General features: G+C 41.0%; 1 protein-coding gene and 1 long non-coding RNA gene across 13 annotated transcripts in view; one reads left to right on the top strand and one right to left on the bottom strand.

Annotated features, from left to right (window-relative positions):
* Window positions 1-18485, top strand: part of LOC143280146 (uncharacterized) — a 108225-nt gene that overhangs the window by 19295 nt on the left and 70445 nt on the right. For 2 of the 10 annotated variants that reach the window (XR_013054996.1, XR_013054995.1), the window contains one exon: window positions 8280-8304. The exons of the other annotated variants lie outside the window; for them this stretch is intronic. This is a non-coding gene — a long non-coding RNA (uncharacterized LOC143280146). The remainder of the gene's footprint in view (window positions 1-8279; window positions 8305-18485) is intronic. 10 annotated transcript variants of the gene reach the window in all.
* On the bottom strand, window positions 1562-17837 carry LOC143280038 (uncharacterized). Of its 3 annotated transcripts, none has more exons than XM_076584530.1 (5): window positions 17654-17837; window positions 7114-7261; window positions 4816-5034; window positions 3678-3842; window positions 1562-2389 (listed from the first exon to the last, which is right to left on the bottom strand). In XM_076584530.1, the coding sequence occupies exons 2-5, from the start codon at window positions 7250-7252 to the stop codon at window positions 1896-1898; spliced, it is 1017 nt and encodes a 338-aa protein (XP_076440645.1). In that variant the 5' UTR covers window positions 7253-7261; window positions 17654-17837; the 3' UTR covers window positions 1562-1895. The 3 variants fall into 3 exon arrangements, with proteins under 3 accessions (XP_076440645.1, XP_076440628.1, XP_076440636.1); XM_076584513.1 differs by having other exon boundaries at window positions 1565-2392; window positions 17654-17832; XM_076584521.1 differs by lacking the exon at window positions 17654-17837 and adding an exon at window positions 16223-16393 and having other exon boundaries at window positions 1565-2392.

The following is an 18485-nucleotide window of genomic DNA, read 5'->3' on the forward strand; positions in this document are numbered from 1 at the left end:
CTTTTCTATACTTATTATTATTATTATTTATTATTTTATATTATTATTATTATTATTTAATTTTTTTTATTATTGATTTTTTTTAATCCTTTTTCCATTTAACAAAAATTCTTCAAGAAGCCGGACAAAATAAAACGAATACACTCAGTTCACAGTATTGAAAATGGGGGCATTGGATTACCAAACATACACGCATTTATACAAGCACTGAAACTGTCCTGGGTAAGGAAACTCTATGTAGGAAATTTCAAATGGAAAAGAATATTACAAACCACTTGCCCGGAAATAGCTAGGTTAAACTGTTATGGCTCAAAGAGGTTCTTAAAAGATAATTATAATAACTTTTGGAAAGACGTTATGAAAGCTTATGACAGTTTCAACACACATACTGAACTAGATAACAGTAAAGAGTTATTAGCTGAACCCATCTTTTTCAATGCTAAATTTAGAATCGACAACAATCCTTTTCATTTTAAGAACTGGACTGCAAAAAATGCATTTTTCGTGCGTGATATTCTGGATGAAAACTGCCAGTTTTTAAGGCAGGAAGACTTTTTTAAGAAGTGGGGAATAAGAACGAATTACTTAAATTACCTTAGTTGCATTCAATCAATCAAAGAATACATCAGAAAAAGAAATATAATATTAGAGAATCATGACAAGAATGAAAATAGTAAGGCGTTAAAAACCATTTGTGGGGTAAAAAAGGGAACACGGATTTATTACGATATAATCTTGGAGAAAAACGAAATTTTTGACATGAAAGCTTTTATGAAATGGGAAAATAGGTTAGGTACACAGATTGACTGGAAGAAAACATTGAAAAAGATAAATAGAATCAAAGAAATAAAAATGAAATGGTTTCAGCTTAGAATATGTCATGGAATTTTAGTATCAAATATCATCCTAAAAAACATGGGTGTAGTTGACGATGACAAATGCAATTTCTGTTATATTGAAAAAGACACAGTGCAACATTATTTATGGTTTTGTCCAGTTACGCAAACCTTTTGGCAGGACTTTAATAAGCTATTGAGAGAGAAATGTGAAAACTGTGAACGACTGTCATTGAACTTTGAATTGGCATTGTTTGGAACTGATGGTAAAAATACAATGGATGATACTTTAGATTTAATGTTATTATGGGCAAAATTTTTTATACACAGGAGTAGAATCAATCAAATAAAACCAACTCTGCAAGCATTCCTGCTTGACCTCAAGTATAGATACAAGTTAGAAAAGCATATACACACAATGGAAATGAATTACTGTGATTTTGTTAAAAAATGGCTACCATACTCTGTGTTGGTAATAGAACATTGAGTAAAATGAAAACTGCCATCATAATACAGTATATGAATGATGCATGTTTGATAGAATTTTTAACAATATCAGAAATGAGTATACTGCAAAAATTGACATGTTTGTACATCAATTTTTGATAAAAGAAGTAAGCTGCCACACAGGTAATGGATAACATAATTATAATAATCCTCTAATAACACACTTTATAAAAACAACAACAAAAAACAAAAAACAACAACTGGTGCTCCTTGAAACTATTTCAACATGTATACATGCCATGATGTGACATTTGGTATCTTGTTTATCTTGTTCTTTATTATTTGTTATTGTTCTTCATCTTATTATTACTATTATAAGTATTATCATATTGAAAAAACCCTTGTATCTCAACAGATTAAAAAAAAAAAAAAAAAAAAATTCATTTCATTTTTATTTTTCCTCAAGGCCTGACTAAGCGCGTCGGATCACGCTGCTGGTCACGGAGGCGTCTGCTTAGCAGATATGTTGTAGCGTATATGGATTTGTTCGACAATGCAGTGACGCCTCCTTGAGTAACTGAACTGAACTGAAGTGAACTGAAGTGAACTGAACTAGCGGGCCTGCTGACGATGTGGGTCCGGGGAGGTGTAGCCAAGGAAATTGCTGGCTGGGTTGTCCGTCCCTGGAGCCACGACGTGTCGCCTCTCCTGATCCATATCCGTAGTGGGGTTTACCATGCTGAAGTCAGGCTTGTAGAGGACTTCGGGGTTGACGTCCATGTCTCGGCTGGGCCTTCTCCTTCCAGGAGCCTCTCGCGTTTCGGGGGCAAATCGGGGAGCTTCGTCAGGAGGCATGGTCGCTGTTGGAGCTGGTGGTGGTGGTGGTTGTGGTCGTTCATCCCCGTTGTCCTCGGCGTCTTCGACGCTGGTGAGGTTGAGTTGTTCCGGGTCGGCAAGCTGGTTGCCCAGTGCTGCCGAGGGGCTGGACGAAGCGGATGATGAGGACCGCGTGTGGCTGGTCCAGGGACCGCCTGGACCAGTGTTGGGGTCTTGTGTAAGAAGCATGCGGGCTCCTTCCTCCGTCATGGGGTCATTGTCGTTCCCGTCTGCTGAAAAGAGCCGAGAAAAGAATATTTATTGTGTGAATTTCGTCGTGATTTTGTTGTACGTGTGTACCAAGATTTAAGATGATTTATTCATGTAAAGGCCAAGGCCCCTTATGAAGGGGTATGGAGGGGGTGGGTGTGGGTGTGGGGGTGGGGGGTACGTTTGTACTGTTAGTACGAGTGTTTTCGTGCGCATATGTGTGCTAGACGATGCGAAGAGCAGTGCATGTTCCGAATATCTATCCTGACGTACTGACGTATCGATCTACACTTACATTACCGACCACACACACTCCACCAGTACAACCAGTCATTGTGCACACAAGAGGTTAAAACGTTAGCTTGCTGGTGCGAGAAAAAGCCTTCTGGTTTAGAATTCAGTTAGGGTTCATCCACTTCAATGGAGAAAAAAAAAATCCCGAAGATTTCCCCTTTCCCCGCAACCCCCCCCCCCCCCTACCCTCTACCCCCTTGAAAAACAACAACAACATTCAAAAGGACTCCAACCATAAGCAGTCTTTTGCAGTCGCATGTTCTCAGCTGGGAGAGGAAGTAGGTGGGAAGCGGTGGGGGAGAGATCTACCTCTGGCACTTGCAAATTCAGACTCAATTTTTTTTTGCCCTTCAGTAGCGAAATCGACACCTACACCTTTTCCCTCTACTCTTTGGTGGAGCAATTTTTGAAAAAAAAACGTATCCGACAAACGAAATAGAAACGATCTCAATACGATGGGCGGACTGCATTGCAAAATGGACATGAATATTGTTGGCAGAGTTCCCTCCCCCTCCCCCCCCTCACCCCCTCATCCCTCCTGGTTTTGACACAACATACAAACCTGGAGGAATCTGACGACCTGTTCTTCTGTGCGACGTCCCAAGGACTCTTCACAGAGTTAAGAGACAAAGCAGAAGAAGAAGAAAAATACGTAGTAGTAGTATTAGATGAAGAAGAAGAAGAGGAAGCGACGACAACAACAACAAAAACAAGAAGAAGAAGAAGCCTTTTCAAATACAACATGGTATTGGCAGGCTTAAAATAAACCCAAACAAACAAACAACAACAAACAATTGAAAAATGGACAGAAAGTTCACAGCCTAAGAAACTATGCCCAACATACGACATAAACACAAGAGAGTAATTTACCATATTCTTCAGACTTGTTAAAAAAAAATCATAATGCAGACATAACACACACATATACAACAAACAACAACAACAACTTTAATCTCTTACCAGTGCCGACACACACACTTACAACAAACAACAACAACAACTTCAATCTCTTACCAGTGCCGAAGTTGTTAAGCCCTAGTGCAGTCCGTAGACAGATGGGCCATCTCTTGAGGGGTGTTCTCCTGGCATACACGGAAACCGCCAGTGGTAGCAGGATGCCCCATAGAGCTAGCAGAACTGCCAGGACTGTCACTGCAATGAAGGCGTCTTTGTGGAGACCTGCAAACAGTGAAACCATTTCTCGGCTTCAAATAGAAGAAGAATTTTTGGTGTGTGCGGCATGGGGGTAATGAATTAGAAACAACATTCTGTCATCAGCAATTTCACATGTATTTCTAAAACAATTTACAGGAAATAATGACACCGGGTTCGCGTATGCTCCTCCCACACACACCACCCCTCCCGACACACACACACACACACGCGCGCGCGCGCGCACGCACAGACAGACAGACAGACAGACAGACACACAACAGCACGAATTGCAAAGAAATATCATAGTATCTAACATGTCATTTTTGTGCATTTTCTCACTCAATTGTAATGGGCCAGAGGCCTCGACAGTTAATTCAAACCATTCCACTCTGAATGCAAAGAAATAAAAAAAAAAGAAAAAGAAAAAAAAAAGAAAAAGAAAAAAAAGAAAAAAAGAAGAAAAGAATAATAATAATAATAATAATGGTATTTATATAGCGCTGGATCTTGTGCAGAGACAAATCAAAGCGCTTTCGCACCAGTCATTCACACGCATGTATAACTCTAATACTGCAGAAACTAAAGACAAGGAAGGGCAGGCAAGGGAGGCTATTTTGGGAAGAGGTGGGTTTTAAGGCCAGACTTGAAAGAGCTGAGTGTGGAGACTTGACGAAGCGAAAGAGGAAGTTCATTCCAATCGCAAGGTCCAGAAACAGAGAAAGAACGGCGGCCAATAGTCGAGTGTTTGAATCTGGGTATGCGTAAACAGAGTGGATCAGAGGCCGATCGTAGTGAGCGAGATGGAGTGTAGAGGTGAAGGCAGCCGCAGAGATAGGAAGGGGCAGTTTTGTGAATGCATCTATAACATAGAGTGCTGATCTTGTACTTTATTCGGTGTGAGACAGGGAGCCAGTGGAGATGTTGCAAAAGAGGAGTGATGTGCTCAGATCTTTTCTTTCTGAGGACGAGTCGGGCAGCAGAGTTTTAAAAGACTTACAGTCTCCGTCGTGGTATGCATCGGAAGGAGGAGGAGGATTCTGAAGCTTGTAACAGTACAGTAGGCAGTCTCTGGGAAGAGATTCTTCCCCACAAAGGGCTCTCCTGGTGCTGCAGTTGTAACACCTCTCATCTCTCTCGTGACAGAACCAGTCCCCTCCCTTCAGACAGCAGTCTCTGAAGCATTTGAATTTGTTGCTCGGGCACTCGGGCAACGTGTCTGTTGATGAGAAGGACGATTATGGGATGTGGTGGCATGCACACACGCATTGACGCACGTAGACACGCACACACACACAGACACACACAGACACACCCACCCACCCACACACACACACACACACACACACACATGCATACACATACAGAGAAACACACACACTGACGCATGCACACACATACACACGGGCACAGACACGGTAACAGACACATACACACACGCATACGGACACACACATGGCCACACACACACGCTCACATACACACACACGTACACGCACACACATACACCCACGTACACGCACACACACGCACACACACACACACGCGCGCGCGCGCGCGCACAAACCCAAACACACACACACACACACGCACAAACACACACACACACGCACACACACACACACACACAAACACACACACACACACTCACACACACACACACACACACACACATACACACACACGTGGTTTCAGTTTGAGTTACACGTTGTTAACATACTTGTTATCTGCCAACCATTCTTGTTTCATTCCTGTTTGCAAATGCGTATTATACAACACTTCCACGGAAATGTCGAACGCCTATTTTCACAAAAGATTCCGAAATATGATTCGTTTCTTTCTTTCTTAGCCAGACTTGCATGATCTTCCTTTCTTTCTTTCTTTCTTCCTTCCTTCCTTTCCTTTTTTCTTTCTTTCTTTATGTCTTTCTTTCTTTCTTTCTTTCTTCCTTTGTTTGTTCCTTCCTTCCTTCCTTCCTCTCTTTCTTTATGTCTTTCTTTCGTCCTTTCTTTCTTTCTTTCTTTCTTTATGTCTTTCTTTCTTTCTGTCTGTCTTTCTGTGTTCCTTCCTTTCTTCCATCCTTCACTCCTCCCTTCCTTCCTTCCTTCCTTCCTTCACTCTTCTCTTCCTTCCTTCACTCCTTCCTCCCTTCCATCCTTCCTTCCTTCCATCCTTCCTTCACTCCTCCCTTCCTTCCATCCTTCCTTCACTCCTCCCTCCCTTCCTTCCTTCCTTCTTTCACCTCCTCCTTCACTAATTCTTCTCTCTTCTTCATCGCTCCTGTGGTTCAGGGCTCCTGGTGCGTGTCTAAATAGAAAAGAAGAAAATTGAAGAACAGGAAGAACAAACAAGACAAAGAAATAACGGTCAACAGCAAAGAACCGACGTATCCTTCTTCACTCCATTCATGTCCGTTCTTCCTGTCAGAAAATCCTGACAGCTCGAATCGATTCCGAACAGGACATGTCTTCACATCTCCAGATCCCATAGCACGTGCAGTTCCTTCATCCTCTCCTCTCTTCCTTCACTCCTCCCTTCCTTCCATCCTTCCTTCACTCCTCCCTCCCTCCCTTCCTTCCTTCACTCCTTCCTTCCTCTCTTCCTTCACTCCTCCCTCCCTCCCTTCCTTCCTTCACTCCTTCCTTCCTCTCTTCCTTCACTCCTCCCTTCCTTCCATCCTTCCTTCACTCCTCCCTTCTTTCCATCCTTTCCTTCACTCCCTCCCTTCCTTCTTTCCATCCTTCCTTCCTTCACTCCCTCCCTCCCATCTTTCAATCCTTCCTTCACTCCCTCCCTTCCTTCCTTCCTTCCTTCACTCCTTCCTTCCTCTGTTCCTTCACTCACTCCCTCCCTTCCTTCCTTCACTCCTCCCTTCCTTCCATCCTTCCTTCACTCCTCCCTTCCTTTCATCCTTCCTTCACTCCCTCCCTTCCTTCTTTCCATCCTTCCTTCCTTCACTCCCTCCCTTCCTTCCATCCTTCCTTCGCTCCCTCCCTTCCTTCTTTCCATCCTTCCTTCCTTCACTCCTCCCTTCCTTCCTTCCATCCTTCCTTCACCTCTCCCTTCCTTCCTTCCTTCCTTCATAATTCTTTCTTTCTCAGTGCTCTGGTGGTTCAGGGCTGGTGGGTGGTGTCAAAAGATAAGAAAAGAAAAGAAAAGAATTGAAAAGAGAGAAAGAAAGAAAGAAAGAAGAACAGAAAGAAAGAAAGGAAGAACAGAAACAAAGATAAAGGAAATAAACAGGTCAAACAGCAAGGAAGAAGGAACGGAAGCGGTATAGGTGCTGTCTTCATCTCACCATTGATGGCAGTGGTCAGTCGTGCACTGGTGAGGAGAACAGAATCCTGAGCAAGAATCAGAATCAGAATCACGAACAGGGGACAGAAGTCAGTGACGATGTCCAGGAGTCCCATAGCACGTGCAGTTGCCCCCTTCATGGTCAGTTTCTGCCAACATCACATGGTAACTTTGGCTCAGTCAACATTTGTATTCGTATTACTCTTTTTTTTTTTTCACAACAGATTTCTCTGTGTGAAATTCGAGCTGCTCTCCCCAGGGAGAGCGCGTCACTACAATGACAGCCCCCCCCCACCCTCCCACAACAACCCCCACCTCCCCTTTTTTTCTGTTTTTTTTTTTTTGTTTGTATTTTTTTCCTGCCATCAGTTTTATTTGTTTTTTCTATCGAAGTGGATTTTTCTACAGAATTTTGCCAGGGACAACCCTTTTGTTGCCATGGGTTCTTTTACATGCGCTAAATGCATGTTGCACACGGGACCTTGGTTTATCGTGTCATCCGAATGACAAGCAGAGAGAGAGAGAGAGAGAGAGAGAGAGAGAGAGAGAGAGAGATTAATTTTATTCACAAACAAATTCTTGATCTTGTTTATACCTGCTGAAAGTACCCCCCCCCCCCCCGTTCCCCCTATAACCCCAAACCCTCACCCCCCTCAAGCCCCCCGACCCCGTCTCCGTTGACGCCACCCTGTAGTTCCGAATACACCTTCCAGTACACCCACCACACCCACATAATTATAATAACCATACAACTCCCCACCGCCTACCCCACGCCCACCCCTACCCCACCCCCACCACCCCATCCTCCCGCCCCTACCCTTCTGACAAGTTTCAACCCGAACTGACAAGTCCATTGCCCATAGCATGGTTCTTGGTTGTTTTCATACAATGGTCGTCAAGACCCCAAGACAACATATTATGCAATGTGCATCTGTGGACGGTATCAGAAGGATACAAGGGGTTGTGTGGTGACGATACCGCAGTGAAACGTTGTTGAGTGTCGGTTCGGATCTCTGTAGGAGGATTTTGTGTGTGTGTGTGTGTGTGTGTGTGTGTGTGTGTGTGTGTGTGTGTGTGTGTGTGTGTGTGTGTGTGTGTGTGTGTGTTTCGTTTATATTTGTTTATGTTTTTTTTTCATGTGTACTGGCTGGCGTTCTTGGGAAAAAGAACCTCATGAAGGGACGAACATGAGGTAGGGTGTGTGTGTTGTTATGTTATGTTCTTGTGTGTTTGTTGTTTACCTTTCGTTGCTAAACCGTCATTAACTAATTGATTGATTGATGGATTGATTTGTCTATCTTATTCATGTATCTATTGATAGTTTAATTAATCAGTTAATTATTTCGCTAATTCATTCATTTATTAATTCATCTATGTTTTTCAGAATTATTTATCTATTTATTAATTCAAAGAGTTCTTTCTTTCTATTTTTTTTTCTTTTCTAGGTATCTTTCTTTCTGTCTGTCATTCATTCTTTCTCTTTTTTCTTCTTTTCTTCCTTCCTTTCTTTCTGTCTCTCATTTCTTTTCTTTCAATCTTTCATTGAAGTCTGTTCATTCTGCCGCGCTTTTTACTCAGAAATATATAACACAGACAGTGAATTAGCTGGCCGTTGGTGTTGGTGAGTAGAACATGTGGAAAGACAACCAACGTAGGGCGTGCTTTTCATGCGAGGCGGCCGCGCAAACTGAAGCGCACCTCTCAGGGTGCGCCAATAATAACGCCTGTTCGATCTCGCGTGAGAATTAGAACCAGCTAGCCTTCGAGGCTTCAAAGTGACCGAGCAACACTAAGCTGAACTAAAAATCATGGAAAATTTACAGGTGAGTGAAATTTTGATGTAAGCGTGTCCTGGATAAGGCACATTAGGCTGTGATGAATGACATAATTATGTTTTGAATTTCGTTTTTGGTTTGAATACTGAACTGCCCAGACAAAGAAGCAGCAGTAATTATGAAAATACAGAGACCTAGCCTATGGCGTGGCTAAGTCTGCCTCAGTCTACGCAATGTTCATTAGCTAAGATGATCAGTTGAGTAACTGAACTGATCACGCACCTTACACATCAAATGGTGAGGTGTTTGATCACAACGACCTCTGTGGAAATCGGGCATCTGCACCAACCCCCTCCTCCCCTCAACCCCCCCCCCCCCATCCCCACCCCCCGAGCACCCGCCACCTTTGAAAAATTCTAATTAAAGCAGATGTCGTATAGCGCGTACGATCTGTCGAGTCCGCACAAACTTATGCCTCAACGAACATAGGTTAGAACATAACACGGTAGGGGACAAAATAATCTGCCCACTGCTTTCAAACTGCCAGTAGTTTGAGCTGGCCACGAACTCAAATGGAGCGTCAGTGAGTCCCCAGTTCCAAGACGCCCACCGCATTTTCGCGCTAACTGTTGAAAGAGGTCCTGACTTGCCCGTTCAAAGCAACTCAAGCGAACCGGCGTGGGCCTATTTTTTAACTTGCAAAGATTCTTAAAATATGACATGAGAAATTCTTCACAAGTAGTCTAGATTAAAGCGAACCAATGATCGTATTTATCATTAAGTGTCCAATGGAATATAACATGCAAGAAGTGTATGCAGGTGTATCACAGTGTTCTACGACTTCCACAGCTAGCGACACATAGTTTCCTGAGGACAAAACGACACAGTGCAAAAAGCGACAATGTCATTGTCAGTGCAGAAAGAGCGCAGTGTTGTGTGTCAGTAGGTGAAACACGATATGCACAGAGACGTGGCACATGTGATCCGGTTTTCCTGCTTCAAGTTCAAGCTGACCTTCTCGTGAATTTTGTATACGCGCGCACGCGCGCATGAACACACACACACACACACACACACACACACACACGTACCACGCGCGCACAGTGACACAAGCACACACACACAACACGTACGCACAGTGACACACACATACACACACACACACACACACACACAACCACACACACAACAACTCACTCATTCATTTACAGAGAGAGAGAGAGAGAGAGAGAGAGAGAGAAATACGGATGATTTATTTAAGAAAGGCCGCAGCGCCATTTGAAGGGGGCTATGGAGAACACATATGAATAACAATATCAGAGCAAATGATTTGATCAAACAAAGTGAAACAGGCCACACATTATCCAAGAGCACAGTAAGAGTACGTTTTGAAGGCTTTAAATAAGTACAAGGCGAACGTCTTTACAACATTCTCGTGGGATGATGCCATGAATAAAATCAGTCTGAATGCACATGTTTGTCACTGAGAAAAGAAACGAAATGAAACGAAATTTTATTCCAAAAGGGTAAAGGAATTATTACAAAATGCTTAAATATATATATATATATATATATATATATATATATATATTAAAAGCATTTATATACATAACTAATAAAATACATTGGAAATAACGTGTATATATATATATATATATATATATATATATATATATATATATATATATATATACAGCCGGACCTCTGGTCATCAACTGAAAGAAAAATGAGAAAAATATACGAAGAGGGACAAGACAAGACAAGACAAGACAAGACATTTTTTTCTGACTGGGCCATTTGCCCAAGTCAAAGAAAACGGTGGAACGGGGATAACATTCCAACCTGAGAGAACAGCTTTCATTCAAATTACACAGTACTGATGTTAATCAAAATACAGTGTCCGTTCATGTTGCACGACCTTGACCGTCTCCCACGAAATGATAGATAACTCGCGCTGCATTCAGTTGCGCTACAGGCAAAAACAGTGCTGAGGGTCCATCTGGGATAAATGATGGTGTTTTTTTTTTTTGTTTTTTTTTCACCAGTGCATAGTTCAATCTCTAAATTGCAACATATCTTAATTGCTGTTTTTTTGTGTGTGCTGATTTCAAACTATATAAATTTGACAATTTAGTTAATTTCTGCACCTACGTGCCGATATTGTGGGGCAATTATCCCGAAAAACAGCATGTTTTACATTAATATCTATTCGATATCTTAATAGAATACATTAACATCAAAGAAAAAGAAATACTAAAAAATAAACATGTAGGTAAATACATAAAAAAAAACATAATAAAGTGGAAATGGAAGATACTTAGAGGGCAAATCACTGATAATGAAGAATGAAAAAAAATGGGCCACTCAGCGAACCCCTGCGCGCCCATCCACACTGGCAACCACTGGCATATTTAAAGTAAAAAAAAAAATCAAAAAAAATCACAAGTTTATTTCAATTCTCAGCAAAATCAAAATTCAGATGTGCATCATTCTAATTTTGATGTAAAGTAAATGAAAGCAAAAGAAGCTTTGTTTGTTGAGAGATCAAGAGGAAGAAAACTCTTTTACACCCCAAAACAACCATTCAAAATTACATTAGTATTATCATCAAGTGAGAATATCAGTGCCCAAAGATTGGACAGACCCTAGTTTGATAACCTGTCTAACTTTCACAGGCATACAGTTAACACAAAGCCCCGTTACTAGGGAAAAATCTCGAGTCAGTTGCAAAACATTAAAGCTGTTTTTCTCAAAATGGCTGCCGCACTACGAACACAATTTGAACTACCATAACTTCTATATCTTTTAACCTAGGAACATGTTTTATACATCATTGGAAAGGTCTTTTCGTATTCTTTCCAATGACATTATATATATATACATATATCTATCTATCTTTACATCCTAAAAAATCGACTTATCTATCATTTTGTTGAAGCTGGTCACTAATATCTGAAATGCCAAATCTTTGTGAACAGCGAATTCCATTGAGTGTTTCATATTAGACGACAGTAACTGTAAACTGAACATATATGTATGTTTTATAACATTTTTGGAAGTATAAATTGCTCTCTAACCTGTCGATATATGAGGTTTATAAAAATGAAATCCATTTCAGATCCACATTCCCCTCACAGAAAGGAAAACTAAAACATTTCTGCTCAGTTTCACGAAAACCGTCTAAAAAGCATTTCATTGGTGATACACCAAGCCTAGATTGTTAGATATTTTCTAACTGCACTGTTCTCAACAGCCATTAAATGATGAGACAGGGAGTGATTTTCTTTCAAAGAAGAATAGAATGCATAATGTTCTTTTGTTCTGATGTCACTGTTCCAACCTTGGACATAACAGTTAATTAAATGTTGTCTAAACTCAGCCAAAAACGTTTTCTTACCACCACCCTCTTCGTGTTTCCACACAAAGCCAAAACAATAACGATATCAAGTGAAGCAGACCTTAGAGACCCAGTCATTGTTCAGTGAAGGTTATATAGCATCTTGTAAGACTTTCGCGGAATACGATGTCGGACATTGCTGTTACTTTTTGCCAGCAGTTGATGTGCCCAACATAGACGTTTATAAACAGTGGGAATCAGTCTCTCAGTTTCTCCATAGACGAGTGCATTTGGTGTTCGGACACTCAAGTTCAGTAATCTTTTAACTAGAAATAAATGTACCAGTTCGATGATAGAATAATCTGCTGTAAGACCCCATACCTCAGAACCATAAGTTAGCATGGGTTGGATCTGGCAACCGAAAAGCCTGAAAATCAGTTGAGGTGGTTGGTTACCTGGAGACCAAAGTTGTCGTAAGATACCAACCACACCCTTTTTGCCCTGACAGCCATATTCTTAAACTTATTGAAACAAAAAATACTGGTTGACCAGATGTGTCCCATTGTAAGCCCCTTTCTCTCTTGCAGAAAAACATAACCACCCTTTCTGAAGACAACCACTTGGACAATTCTAAGTTCACTAGCAATCCAGGTTTTCCTGCAGAGTTAATAAGATGTTCGGTTGCTGCTGCAAACCAGCAACGATTATATTGTAGAAATGTGACATCATCAGCAATAAACAAAAGTATAATTTGTATCTGTTCGGGTATTAAAGCTATACCGTCTTTTTTTTTTTTTTTTCTTTTTCCTTTTTGAACAATTTCAGTTGCGGGCTCATTGATAAAAAGCGAAACTAAAACAGGACTACAAATTTCTCCTTATTTCAATCTTTTAGGGCAAATAAATTTGTGAATAAGTTCGTCAAATGCGCAAACTCTTGCTTATATGATATTGTACATACCTTTAATTGCTTGGCACATTTTACTATCGACACCATTTTTTTTTGTCTTCTTAGAATGGACATCAAATAGCTCCTATCAACAACTGAATAGAGAGAGAGAGAGAGAGAGAGAGAGAGAGAGAGAGTACAAACATTAATTTTAACAAGTAGGCTAAAATGAACACAGAAGATTTAGACTGTTTCGAATAGCCTATTTACCACTGGCAAAATGCTTTGATAACTAGTTTATCAGTGTGTCAATTCCATTCTCATAACTGAGTGTTATTATAAAGGTGTCACATGGGCCGATGTTGGTTCTTGCGGACAGAGACTGATCCGCGCACGCGCACGCGCACACACGCACACACACACACACACATGTCCATGCATTCGGCAGGGTGTCTGTTCTGTGTCACCAGTATTGATATACAGGCACGACAAAACCACTGGGGAAAAAAACCAAACGATTTACAGGCATCTTTAACAGACATCAACATTGTGTCACTCATCTAACATTCAGTTTTTTTTCGAGAATTACTATGGAGCAATATATATATATATATATATATATATATATATATATATATATATATATATATATATATATATATATATATATATATATATATCCTTACAAGCAAAAGTCTTCTTCTCTGACTGACACTGTGATCACTGTAACTTGTATGCCTTACTGGAACACCCTTGAGGTGAAAAAGGAATAACACTGAAGTGTTTGTTGATCCGTCCATCTGTCTACCATTTGTCCGCCTGTCTGTCTGTCTGTCTGTCTCTCTGTCTATTGTTTGTCTTGTCTTCCATTTTTATGTCTCTGTGTCGAAGTCTGACAGGAGAAGGTGGAATTTGAACCTTTCAAAGAAAGCGATTAGGAACCCTTTCAATTCTCTCTCTGTCTCTGTCTCTCTCTGTCTCTGTCTCTGTGTCTCTGTCTCTGACTGTACAGTCAATGACAGTTAAACATCAAAGCGTCAAGTGTCTCTCTCTTTTTCTGTCTGTCTGTCTCTCTCTCTCTCTCTCTCTCTGTCTTTCTCTCGAAGGGAGAGCGTGATTGGTGACGCCTCATTGGAGCATGGCTCGAGTTACCACCCTTGAGTTATTTGGCGCTAAAACTGGGGCAGTGAGTCATTCCCTATACCGTCTGTGAGTCTAGATTTTCGCCTGTCCCAAGTTGTAGCGTTCTCAGTACATGTACCTGCGAGAGAAAATTCACATTGCTGGTTAGACTAAAGCATTAGTTTGTGCATGTATCTGATCAATGATATCCTATAGCAGTTCTCTTCTGGCTGGCCGGTTCACGGGTCGAATCTCCTCAAGCCTCTCCAACAAGTTCAAAATTCTACTCTCTCTCTCCCCCTCTGTCTCTCTCTCTATCTCTATCCAGAAGATGTCCGTGTCCGTCCGTGCCTGTCTGTCTCTGTCTCTCTGTCTGTCTGTCTGCTCTCTGTGCCCAGCGTGTGTGTGTGTGTGTGTGTGTGTGTGTGTGTGTGTGTGTGTGTGTGTGTGTGTGTGTGTGAGAGAGAGAGAGAGAGAGAGAGAGAGAGAGAGAACAAGAACAAGAACAAAACTTTAATCTCCAGGCCTCCGGCCCCTAGAAAGAGGTAAAAAGTACACAATATGGTGATCACTCAGCCACAACAAAATGTAAAATACGTACTAACTTAACCTGTAGAACAAAAGTGCTTCTCGTGCATAGTAAATTAATTCTAACTTTCATCATTGTTGTAACAGAATGCCTGTCGTATCTTCAGGGCATTAAATATATAAATGCATAGTTTACGAATACTGTAAACAGAACCATTCTTCATCAAATGAACATACGATTGACCTTCAGAGTTCAGATGTTTTTGTCGCAGGTTATTGTAAAGGACACAATTGTTTATAAAATGGTTTTCATCTTCGATTACATTACAACGTTTACATGCGTAATTTGAGAGAAAGAGAGAGAGAGAGAGAGAGAGAGAGAGAGAGAGAGAGAGAGAGAGAGAGAGAGAGAGAGAGAGTTCACTACAGCGTCCTTTGACTTCCGAGCTGTCTGTGAATAAGAATATGACAACAACAACAACAACAACAGCTTGACCACATCTCACAAATAGTATGTGTGTGCAGCACAAGTGGTCAGTGGTCAGTGGCCAGCTCAGTGCATGTCAGAACCCGAGCATTGCCAAGCATTTAAAATAGATTAAAAAAAAGAAAAAAAGATTGATTATACATATATTTATTCATTTAAGAGCACATCTCTTTTATTTATTGTGTGGTAAATCAAGCCGCTGTATTTAAAAAAAATATTTTTCATCAACTTTTTATGTTTCATGTTAGTATTCATCTCGATATTTTTTTTTTCCCTTTCAGTTGACTGTTTTAGTTCAGCCTTGGTCATGCTTATACACTTATGCCCGACGCACTCGTTCGACCGTGGGCTGAATAGACGAACGAACGAACTTTTTTTGGTTTCAAATGAGGGAAATGGATGTATGTTTTAAATTTATTATTATTTTTAATTTTTTCAGTTGCATCCAACCCTCACGGCAAAGAGAAAATAGAGTCACACTATTCACGAAAATAACAGAAGGTTGTTGAAGTATACTACATACAGAATATTCGAATACACTCAAATACATAGGCCTACATACATAAACATGCGCGTGTATATGATCATAATACCCGCATGTTTTGACGAAAAAGCAAACACGTACAGAAAATAATACATACACACATCATAAACGTACCTGTTTGTAAATGAGAGACTGTGGAGCGAATGACGAGACTTTGGGTGCAGAAATAATGTTAAATCGGATTGATAAAGGTGTGTTGTCCTGTATTGTACAAAAGCGAATATCGATGTTAAAAACACAAATATATTGTACGGTTTTTTTTCAAACCAGGGTGAGACAAACTATACCACGGGTTCCCTGAAACACCCGTCCCTTCTCTTCTTTATTTACCCCTATATGTTCATCTCACGTCAGTTTGATCGTTTTATGGAATAAAGATATAATCAACAGAAAGCAGTAGCAAATCAAAGACAAAATGAAAATCTGTACCTTAATTGGCGTTGCTAAACACACCCAAGGCGACAAGGCAATCTGAACTGGTCAAAATCACTGATCATAGTCATACTTATCACCTGTACTGTGTACAGGTACAGTTGAGGTGGCACTAAATAAAGGAAAGGGAATTCCCATTGTCGACAAAGAACGGCATACATCATTATTAATAGACAGTGAAGGTGACTTGTAACCACTGGATCGTTTCTCATCTATTATATCTTTAATTTGATATTATTGATACTTTTCATACTTGTGACACGCAGCTGAAAAAAAAAAAAAAGCTGGTGTTGAGAATGAAATGATTGACAGGTTCGTGCTGACGTGCTTTGTCAATTGCAGCGGCAACTGTGTATTGATCACCCGTTGTGGACACACTCTATCCGGCGGCGATTGAGCAGGCGCGTGCACGCACGCACGCAAACACACACACACACACACACACACACAAACAAACAAACACACACCTCCCAACACCCCCCCCCCCCACACACACACACACACAAGCGCGCGCGCAAGCACGCACACACACAGACACACACACACAAGCGCGCGTGCGCGCGATCCGGAGTCGAGTTTCTTATTTTGGAATAATGTTTTGTCATGAGTACATGCTAATTTAGAAACGTTCTCTTTTACTACTTCATGCTAGAATGCTATGTTCCCAGTAATGAATCAATCGTTTGATACTTTATAGTTATGAATTCATATTAGTGTTTCTTTTTCTGAAATGATGTTTCTCTAACTCCTTATTTATTTATTTGTTTGTTTATTCATTTGTATATTTATCTATTTATCTATTTATTTTAGAGCATTTATCTTTTATTGCTCGATATATCAATCAGTTAAGCCACTGTGCTTCATGTTTCATGTTTGTATTCGTCTGAATCTGTTTGACTGTATGGTTCAACTTTAGACATGCTTAAATACGTGTGCCGAATTCGAGCGTAGGATTACAGGCTGTGTTGTCAGCCTGTGACGGAGAATGACGGGCCTTTGTATGCACTGTAAATTATTTCCTATCGAATTAGATGTTAGCATTTCACTGTTTTCTATAGCATTGCCAAAACCTGTTGTATTGTATTGTATGATGTCAGTGGTATTGTATTGTATTATATTGCATTGTATTGAAGTATATTGTATTGTACAAAGCAAATATCGATTTTGAAAAAGTACAAAACCTTTGCTCGTTTTCCAAGTGATCTTGTCACACACACACCACTATGTTTTCCAGCCTGAAAACATTCATCGCTTAATTTTTAACCCTATTAATCTCACGTTTGATCGCATTTTGAATAAAAATAATCAAGAAAAAAAAAACAACCCACAAAACACACACACACACGCAAGCACACACAGAATCCCGCCCCCCCCCCCTCCCCGAAACCAAAACAACATTAGCAAGACAAAGAAAAATATCGTATGTACCTTGATTTGCGTTGTTTTTCACACTGAAGGTGTCAAGGCGTGAATCTGAAAACCGACTGATCACCTGCACTGAATGCGCTGAGATCGCCCGTGTCGGCCTGCTGATGACATGGCTCTCAAAAAAGACACCTGATAAAACCACACACACACACACACACACACACTGTCACACACACTGTCACACACACACTGACACACACACACACACACACACACACACACACGCATACACACACACACACACACACACACACACTGGCGCCTCCTCCCTCCACACCCACAGCCACACGCACATCCGCCCCAGCTCTCCTCAATACTATGTCACGGTGACAAGTTGTTACAGGAGTGCCGACTCGCTTCGGTTGATTAAACTGGCTGTTGGCGTCTTCAGTTTGAAATCGATTCCGTTTTCAGTCCCGTTCACTCGCCTGTATGACTGGGATTTGTTAATGTAAATCACCTTCCCTTGACTCGATTAATGAAAGGCACGCAAAGAAATAAATAGATAAAGGGAGATAACGGCGGGATGGGAGATGTGGGTGTTGGGGTGTGGGGATCGCGCGATGAGTGTGTGTGTGTGTGTGTGTGTGTGTGTGTGTGTGTGTGCACGTGTGTGGTTTGTGTACCGGCTGTGGAAGTACGTGCGCGCGCGCGCATGGCCTTAGCCGCTGCACCGATGTATGCAGGTATTGTTGTCGACTCATCTTTAGTTGTTTCTTTTGTTGGCACAACAGCCTGAGGGAAAACCACTGCACTGAGCGAAGGAAATTTAAGTGTACTTTTAAATAGAATTTGTTCGAGCATGGTGCTATCTTAAGTACTTTGGAAAGTC

The sequence above is a fragment of the Babylonia areolata genome, chromosome 1 (genome assembly GCF_041734735.1).
Source record: "Babylonia areolata isolate BAREFJ2019XMU chromosome 1, ASM4173473v1, whole genome shotgun sequence".
NCBI lineage: Eukaryota > Metazoa > Mollusca > Gastropoda > Neogastropoda > Buccinidae > Babylonia > Babylonia areolata.

Coding starts and splice junctions, on each gene's coding strand:
- LOC143280038 (XM_076584513.1), bottom strand. CDS start 7,252: ATGAAGGGGGCAACTGCACGTGCTATGGGACTCCTGGACATCGTCACT. Junction 3,843..4,815: donor TGCATACCACGACGGAGACT/GTAAGTCTTTTA, acceptor CACTGTTTGCAG/GTCTCCACAAAGACGCCTTC. Junction 2,393..3,677: donor GCTTAACAACTTCGGCACTG/GTAAGAGATTGA, acceptor GGCTCTTTTCAG/CAGACGGGAACGACAATGAC.